This window comes from Anopheles moucheti, chromosome 2 (assembly GCF_943734755.1).
Source record: "Anopheles moucheti chromosome 2, idAnoMoucSN_F20_07, whole genome shotgun sequence".
Taxonomy (NCBI): Eukaryota; Metazoa; Arthropoda; class Insecta; order Diptera; family Culicidae; genus Anopheles; species Anopheles moucheti.
The window spans coordinates 45,653,294-45,662,559 of NC_069140.1; the positions used below are offsets into that span (position 1 = coordinate 45,653,294).

Consider the following 9,266-nt stretch of genomic DNA (forward strand, 5'->3'; position numbering starts at 1 on the left):
AACGTTACGGTGCGGGATTTCCCTTTAACGGTCGCGGACTACGGAAACGGCCGCTCACACCAAGGGTGCCGTTGTGCTGACAAGCGTAAACTACCGGGCGGCCCCATCAAACCAGGGGCACAAAATTTTAGTCAAATTCAAATTTTGCAACCCAAGTGTCCCACAGGATCATATAATGTGCAGCAAACCGTGCGGATGGTCCGTTCGCAGAACGGACATTTTACATACCCACCCGCGTCCCTGCAAACCCACGCACGCGTCCGGTATGCTGAGTGCCGTGTGCGCGAAAGAGAAGGCAGTGTGAGTGCGCCCGCCCGAAATAAAGAAAAACACGCGACGAAGAAAGAAAACAAATAACGCAAAAACAGTGTGTGTGTGTCTGTGTGTGTGCGCGCCGCCAACTTGATTCCTTTTGGTTCGGTCGGAAAAATCGGTCACGAAAGTTTTTCGGCATTCAATTGATTTTCACTATTATCCTTCGAAAGGGTTGTGGGGGGGATGTGAGTGAGTGTGTGTGTGTGAGAGAGAGAAAGAGAGAGAGGGAATAAGGGTGAAAAAACGGGACGGGGACGGGAAGGATGACAGTCAGAGAGCAGAAAGAATCACCAGTCGTCCTCTGTCTGTCGCGAGTGAAGGGTGCGGGTGGGTAAGACAAAACGGGACAGGTGAAGCGGAAAAGGGGCCCACCTGGCAAACCCAAACCCGTCCGCCTGTGTGCTGGGTTGAAGCCATCATAAACAACTTTATGAAGCGTATGAATTACAAAACGGTGACTACTGCATCACAACTACACACCGGTACACGAAGAAAGCCCTGCCGACCCTGTGACCTGTGGGGGTGGGTGGGTTGGTTTGGGGGCGAAGGGCCTATTCCTTTTGAGTGCCGAACATCATCATCATCATTACCGCCCCGGGTGAAGGACTTTTATCCTCCGGTGTGCGACACACAAAATCCGCACCATCGAAGCCATCGTCCGTGTTGATTGTCGCCGAAAGATTTGCGCGTCTGTTTGCTAGTGTTTGTTTATTTTTACTGCCTGCATTTTGAAGAGAAAGCGTGTGAGAGAGACAAAGGGAGAGGTTTTGATTTGGGACCAATGGCGGTCGTGGCTCCACCGGAAGACGATGACAATATACCGACTAGCCACCGTACGTGTGCGTGACGATTCCGTACGGCAGACATTGCAGCGGAGGCCAACGAACGGCACACCGAGGTGAGGTGTCCGTCGTTAAGTCGGTCAGTTAACGACCCAAAAACAAAGCACAGGAAAAAAAAAACACACGAACAACCCACGAGGCAAGGTTAGCGTGGGTAGATCGCCGTAGATAGAAGCAGGTCAGGCCACTGTCAGGCAAACACCAATGAGTACGCCGAAGATACGGGGAAAGTCCGGCATACACATCAACGATGGTATTATCGGCTCGAGTGCGTCCGGTGCGGCCGTCGGTGGGGTTGGGCCCGCACACAACGCACTGCTCAAGATCGAATCGGTCGTGCCGAAGCTCACGACCCGCGGTACAAACGGGCCGGGCACGAACATTGTGCTAGCGGCCGGCCACTCCACCCGCCTCCGTACGTTCCATCGGTCCCACAGCACGCTTAGCTCGTCGTATCTGCGCAAGGTGACTGCGGCCGCTGCGGCCGATTACAACCGCCAGCAGCGCATCCATCCGGGTCCGATCCGACCGGAACCGATCTGCGAACGGGGCAGCTATGGACCGTCGCCGCCACCGGCCGCAGCGGCACCGCCCCTCGCACAGGCACTGCTCGACACGACCGGCCAGCAGCTGCTGGCCGGGTACGCGGAAACACCCCCGCTGGACAGTACGCTGATCGTGCAAAATGGCGTCCCGAGCATACGCCGATCGCAGAAGGATCGCGAAAAGCACCCGGACCGGGTCAATCTCGACCGGAAAGGGCTCAGCTCGATACCGCTCATCGAGGATGAACCGAACCTGCGGCTGCTCTCGCTACAGCACAACCTGATCAACTCGTTCCACATCCCACCGGAAGCCGATCCGAACAACAACCTGCACCACCATGGCCCCCCGATAGCCGGTGGCCATTGCGTGATCAATGGGGGCGAGCTGAAGCCTGCTAACGCCGCACTCCCGCACCCGGCCAGCAGTCCACCCACACCGACCAAACCCTCCCCCAGCGGCACACCGACCAATGGGCCGATGGTCACCGGCGGACCACCGCCACCATCGTCCTACGGCACTACGAAACCCTCCGCCAAACAGTTCCTGCGGCAGAAGTCAACCTCCCGCGGCCAGCTGCTGATGGGCACCAATCTCGCTTCGCTCGGACCACCGGGAATATCCGGCACCGGGAGCGGCCCGGTAACGGGAAGCTTCATCCAAAGCAAGTTAACGATCGGCACCAAACAGTCCGGTTGCCAGACCGCATCGGCACAACCGCAGCAAACCCACTCGTCCACCGGCACCGGTTCAATGTCCGGTGTTTCGCCGCACCTGCAGAAACCAGCTCCCCACACACCATCGTCCACCACGGCGCCGATCGCCATTACGGCGCATCAGAAAAGTTTGCTCAAAAAGTCCAACAGCTTCATCGGTGGCCCGAGCATGTTCCTTACCGGTGGTGCGAACGGTCAATCCCCGGCCGCCGGTGGACCATCGAACGGGATGCTGAAAATGCGTGCTGGCAAGCTGCTGCTCGTACCCTCGTTCAGCATCGACAACCTGAGCAACATCACCGAACTTCCCCCTGCCGGCAGTCCGGCCGGGGAGCACGATTACTTCAACGGCCACTCTAGCAGCAATGGCAGTGCGACCAACAGTGGCAAAACGACCCCAACGAACAACGGCCAGTGTACGCCCGCGGCGGAGAGTGTACTGCCGCCGGCGAGCTGTGCCACCCTCCTGGCGCGCTACAACCTCAGCAATCTGGTGTTTCTCGATCTGTACGACAACCAGATCGAGAAGATCTCCTGCCTGGACGGGCTCAAGAGTTTGACGGTGCTGCTGCTCGGCAAAAACCGCATCACCGACATCGGTGGGCTGGTGTCGCTCAAGAGCACGCTGCGCGTACTCGACCTCCACGGCAACAAGATCAGCAACATTACCGGCAGGATCAGCCAGCTGCAGGAGCTGAAGTCGCTCAACCTGGCCGGTAACGCGCTGCGCCAAATACAAACGCAAGATTTCGCCGGTCTGTTCAGCCTGAAGGAGCTCAATCTGAAGCGGAATCGCATCAAGAAGATATTCGGCTTCGACGATCTGCACAACCTCGAGCGGCTCTGGCTGTGCCACAACGATCTGCAGTGCGTGGAGGATATGTCGGCGATCGCGAAAGCGATCAACCTGAAGGAGGTCACGATCGAAAACAATCCCGTCTCACTGGCAGGCGATTGTGTTTCCTTTCTGGTGAGCTACCTGCCCGGGCTGGTGTCGCTCAGCCAGATGCAGATCACCGAGCAGGTGCGGCGCGCCGCTTCGGCCTGGCGCAAAAACAAGGAACTCTCCGACAGCAAATACTCCAACCTATCGTCGGACGTGTGTCAGAGTATGCGGCGCGAGGAAATCATTTCGAATGCGCGCACCAACTGGGAGCTGCTGCGTTCGCAACAATCGACCGTCATTGCGCGCGGTGCACAACGACTCACTGCCAATGGGACCATCCCGAAGGATGCCGACCTGTTGCTGGACCCGACCGCCGGTAGCAGCAACGCGCTACTAACGGAGAGCGGTAGCCCGGCCGGTGCTGGCGGTGAAAAGCTAGCGCGAACGAAAGGCAATGCAGCGAACGGGACGACACAAGGCGTCCCTGGTGCCCGACCGCTCAGGGTTGGGGCGAATGGGAAGAAAGCGACCAACCGAAAGCCGTTGGTTCGATCTTCCTCGCAGGACAACTCCAGTTCGCAAGTTTCCGAGCAGGGCGGTGAAGAGTACTTCCGGTTGCCACCGATACTGGCGCCATTTCTCGAACAATCCACCACCAAGTCTGGTGAGGGTGAGGGTTCCGTTACGTCCGGTGTAGGTACGCACGCGGATTCGAGCGTATCGAGCGGCTTCAGCTCCGACAATGAGGAACAGCTTAATCTCGAGAAGGACATGGATAAACAGGCAACGCTGGTGGCATGCAGCGCGAACTCCACGCCGGAGAAAGAATCCGACACCGATCGGGTAGTGGTGCCCGTACCGTCAGCAGCCTCCGACATGGAAGCAGACATTACAGAGAAGAGTGAGCTAGCCGTTACCAGTGATCTTCCCGCACTGGAGGAATCACCTCCACAGGTCGAGGAGGTTAAGTTCTCTTCGCCTGCGGATGAACAACAACCACCGCCGGACACTAGTCAGACAACGGACGAAGCCAACCTCGACAAATTGTCCACCCTGTCGACGCTCTCGACCAAAAGTGCCTCCGAGTCGGTCATTACCATCGCTTCCTCGAACTCCGATTCCACCGGCTCCACGACGGACTCTGCTGGGAGCAGTTCGGCTGGTGGTGTCGGTGGCAGTGGTGGTGGAGGTGGCAGTGGAAGCAGTACGAGTGGACACACCTCTTCCGTAACCACCGAGCGTGGCCGAACGCACAAAACGAAGCTTAGCACCCCTATCAAGCGGTACGGCACGGGAACACTCTCCCGGACGCATACCGCACGCAACACCACGCTCCCCTCGGCCGCAAACAGTTTGACCAACTCGTCCAACCTTGCGAACGCTTCCGGTGCTGGCACACTTGCGGCGCCCAGCACGGGAGGCGTTAGCGGAGCGTACGCCGGAATTCCCAGCAGCAATTACGGACCGCCCACCATCAGTACCGGCACCGGCAAGTCGGGCAAATCGGGCGAACGCGAACGTGAACAGGGTGGTGACTATCTGATCGAGATCTGTGGCCGCTACCTGAACGTGTACGGGCTCGGTGCGCTCCGGTTCATCGACAAGCAGTGGAACATGCAGAAGGCGTGCGACGTCCATACGGTGAAGTTCAGCTACATCAACTTCAACAGCATCACCGCCATCCTCTGCCGGATCAAGGTGCGGTTCGTGAATGCGGAAAATTTCATCTTCCGCGAAACGAACATCACCTGTCTCGGGCAGATCAATGCACTCGCGGAAAGTCAGGGCATCGCGTCACTGACGATCGACCCGGAGGGCAATCCGTTGGCGTCGCGGCCCTGGCGCAGCTACGCCATCTACCGGCTGTCACACTGGGGTCTGAAGCAGGTCAATGGGACCGAGGTGACGCCCGAGGAGGTGCAAACCGCCGAGGCCACGTACGCCGGCCTGTCCGATCTGGTGCTGTGGTCCCTCCCGGAAGGGCTTCTGCAGCCGTTGCTGCAGCGGTTGCGGCTCGAGGAGACGGCACACGCCTCCAAGATGACGGCCAAAGAGTGGCTGATGCAGGCGGACCCATCGCTCAAGAACATCGTCGGCAAGGAGGCCCTACAGTGGAAGAAGCACAGCACCACCCAGGACGATACGGTGATGCGGGCCAAGGGCAAAGCGTACTTCGCCAAGATGCTGGAAAACACCTGCAACGCGGTCGAGAAGCTGCAGCGGCTCGAAACGATGTGGCCGGTGCTGTTGCTGGAGATGATCCGCAACACGCTGATCGACTACTCGCAGATTGACGTGTACGTCAAGGGGATGCTGGTCGAGCTGCTGAAGTAAAGGCACGTGAGGAGCGAAACAGGAGGGCAAACATGTGTTCAGCGGACGGTCACAGCACACCGTCAGCACCAGTTTTTAAGTACTCAGCCTTTATGAGAACCGATCATCAGAATGTTTCCGCGCGCCTACTAACTAACATTAACTCGCTCGCGCGTTTACTAGCAAATCGATAACAGTTCAAGTGCAATAGTAGCATAGGAAGTGACACACTATTTTACCTTACATTTCTACTCCACCACTCCCACTACAACCTTGCGACCCTATCGCTCGATGCTCTACAGTTTTTTTTTTTATCCCGCCAACGTAACATGCGATATTTATTGAACGTCTTTTTGTGTAAAATGCAAATAAAGCACATTCGAAATGCGGCCTCGTACGTCGTACGGTAATTCATTTCCTATCACATTTACTCCACCGGGTCCACTGTTTCATCGCGGTTCAACCGTCTTACCCAATGTGAAGAACCTGTAGCGACTTTTTCTTCTTCATCTTCTTATCCTTCTTTTCCTTTTTACTTTTGGCCGCTTCCGGGCCTGCCTCTCCTTCCGCAAGGATAGCCCGATCGAGATCTACATTGAGTGCTGCTTCGCAGCTGGGATATAGCACGAAATCGCTCGTCCGGAGCGGCCGCTTTCCAATCAACTTCACTATCGGTTCTTGGCGCAGTGCTAAATCAAGCGATTCCTGGTGCGTTAGCTGATTGAAGCGCTTGGCCGGGATTTTGAGTATGCAACATTCTGCACCATTTATCTAAAAAGAAGCAAATAAATAAAATATAATAAAGAAAGAAAACATGCACCCCGAAAGTAACTACCTTGAAGGTAAGATCAAGTGGGAAATCTTCGTCTATCTCTGGCCAACGTTGGTCGAACACCGTACCGTCCCATTGCAGTCCGCTTGATTCGTCTCGGTCCACTCGGTGCGGCGCAGTAACGAGCTGGTGCCAAAGTTCCGCTGCGAAATGAGGCGCCATTGGGGCGAGCATAATGATCTGTGCGGCAAGTGCACGCTCGTACTGTCGTCCGAACGTCACCACATCTGGTGGGGCGCGTCGGATAGCGTTCGTTAGTCCTTGCATCTTCGAAATGCCCACACTTAGCTGATGCGAATGTCGGTAGTTAAAGGTAGCACCGGCCGTAAAATAATTACGAGCGTCCCACAATTTGTGTTCGTGTTCGGTGAACTCTTCCGTCGCAGGGGGTTCGGCAGTTTCGGGATTGATTTTTGCTCGAAGTTCCCGGAAGTCGTGCATCGTCAACCAGAGTCGCTTTTGCCAGTTTAAAATGCCCGGGAAAGCTACAAAAAAGGGAGCTTGTTTAGAATATTTCCTTCGATTGATAAGCTACTACTTACTTGCTTCGGACCAGTTACGATGGGAAGTTGGTGCTACATCACCCAGCAGGATCAGTCGTAACGTGTCACAACCATGCTCTCTCAAAACTTCCAACGGGTCGACACCGTTTAGCTTCGATTTGGACATCTTTTCCCACAGCATTGTAACCGGTTCGCCTGTTGCCCGTTCGATCGCTTTGTTGTGCTTCTCATCCAACACTTCTATCGCCTCTGCTGGAATGTATTTCCCACTGTTAACCACACGATACGATCGACCCATCACCATGCCCTGAACGAGCAGCCGCTTAAACGGTTCCGGTGTGGGTAGAAGTCCTTTACTGTGCAAATAGTGGGCCACAAACCGTGCATAGTAAAGATGCAACACTGCATGCTCTTTGCCACCAACGTAAAGATCCACTGGCATTAAGCGATGAGCAAGGGTACGGTCAAACATCATCTTCTTGTTGTGGGCATCGATGAAACGCAAAAAGTACCACGAACTATCGACAAACGTGTCCATGGTGTCAGATTCTCGTCGACAGTCCGTGCGCTGACAGGACGGACAATTTACCCTCAGCCATTGTTCGTTCTGTGCCAGTGGAACTCCAACAGAATCGGTGGGCAATTGTACGGGAAGGTCTTGCTCCGGTACTGGGACCGTCCCGCAACTGGGACAATGAATAATCGGTATCGGTGTACCCCAAAACCGTTGACGGGAAATGAGCCAATCGCGTAGCTTTGAACTAACCGGGTGACCACCGATTCCTTTTGCGAGAGCTATTTTAATTATTTCCTTGTCAGAAGCGTTATTTCCTTCGTCTGTGTTTGGTTCTAAACTTAAATTTAACCCACTTTTAACCGCTAGTTTACGGTTCTGTTCACTATCAACAGCAAGATAAGTGTCGCATCCATCTGGAAAGGGAACTGCTTCCGTTACGATCACAGGTAGTATCCCTTCGGTGAAAGGATTTTTTACGATGACATTCTCCAGCAGGCATTCATTGTTTTTGCCATCGTTCAAGAGATTGGCGGGATGAATAGCTATGAATATGGCTTTCTTTAATTCTTCCGGATCACGGGTCCACACGGACACGCTTTTCATTTTATGATCTCCAGCTAAAGGCAACTCGAACGCATAGCCTTCACATTCCCCGATCCAGTGACGCTGCAATTTTATGATATCCTTCCAATCTTCCAGTCCAGGATCACTTAAACCCTCCAACAGAGGTTTAGCAAATGTAGTCGTTCTGACGAACCATTGGCGAAGTACCTTTTTCTCAACCTTTGCCCCGGAACGCCAAGAGCATCCGTTATCGTCGACCTGTTCATCAGCCAGCACCGTTTCATCCACCGGATCCCAATTTACAAGCGCTTCCCGTTGGTAAGCTAGCCCATCCTTGAACAACATCAAAAACAGCTGCTGGGTCCAGCGATAATACTCCGGCTCGCAGGTAGCAAATTCACGCTCCCAATCGAAACTGAACGCCAACATTTCGAGCTGTTTGCGCATCTCGCCTATGTTCCGATGGGTCCACGTATCCGCTGGAATTCGTCGTTGTATGGCAGCGTTTTCCGCCGGTAAACCGAACGCATCCCAACCCATCGGATGCAGTACGTTAGCGCCATTGAGCCGGTAAAACCTTGCCATTGCGTCACTGATTGTGTACACGCGGACGTGACCCATGTGCAAGTTGCCGGAAGGATAAGGGAACATTGCGAGCACGTAACGTTTGGGCTTTGCCGTGTCAGACGGGTCAAAGCGATAATCTCCTAGCTTGTTGTTCCATTTCTGTTCCATTTGATGTTTCATTTCGGGCGACAGCTCCCTACATGCCTACAAAAGCAAGGAAACAATTCATCAAATTATACTTGCTTCTCCATCAAACGTTATTTTACCGCCAAATCTCCAACGATGGAACAGAAATTTCTTTGCCCTTTTAGCCATCGCCCCAAACATGAACCGCGAGGAAAACGCATGTTTTTCTATCGAGGGAAACCCACAACAAACTTTTTCGCACTGTGACATAACTCGGGACAAACGTCAAGTGGGGTGCTTGATCGATTAAAGTACGAATGGGGGAATCACAACAAAACGACCAATAACCATGCGGGAACCGGCATCAGCTGTTCAGTTTGATCGATTGTTGATATACACAACGTTCTGCATCTCGCTCTGACGGTGAAACAGCAAGACCAACAATCGATTAAAGCTACAAGGAAAAATTGCGTGTCCACTACAAAACAAACCACAAATTATTGCCTTGCACTGTTTTCCTTCTAGTTTCTTTCAAACCTCCG

At 54.2% G+C, this 9,266-nt stretch overlaps 2 protein-coding genes across 2 annotated transcripts; one reads left to right on the top strand and one right to left on the bottom strand.

The window, feature by feature from the left end:
* Nucleotides 1-1,361: 1,361 nt before the first annotated feature.
* LOC128298419 (serine-rich adhesin for platelets) lies at nucleotides 1,362-5,642 on the top strand. The gene has a single exon (XM_053034170.1). The coding sequence runs from the start codon at nucleotides 1,362-1,364 to the stop codon at nucleotides 5,634-5,636; it is 4,275 nt and encodes a 1,424-aa protein (XP_052890130.1). The 3' UTR covers nucleotides 5,637-5,642.
* Nucleotides 5,643-5,807: 165 nt separating this feature from the next.
* Nucleotides 5,808-8,980, bottom strand: LOC128310663 (leucine--tRNA ligase, mitochondrial). The gene is made up of 4 exons (XM_053047360.1): nucleotides 8,865-8,980; nucleotides 6,990-8,802; nucleotides 6,451-6,932; nucleotides 5,808-6,386 (listed from the first exon to the last, which is right to left on the bottom strand). Exons 1-4 carry the CDS (start codon nucleotides 8,943-8,945, stop codon nucleotides 6,084-6,086), a joined length of 2,679 nt encoding a protein of 892 aa, XP_052903320.1. The 5' UTR covers nucleotides 8,946-8,980; the 3' UTR covers nucleotides 5,808-6,083.
* Nucleotides 8,981-9,266: the final 286 nt, after the last annotated feature.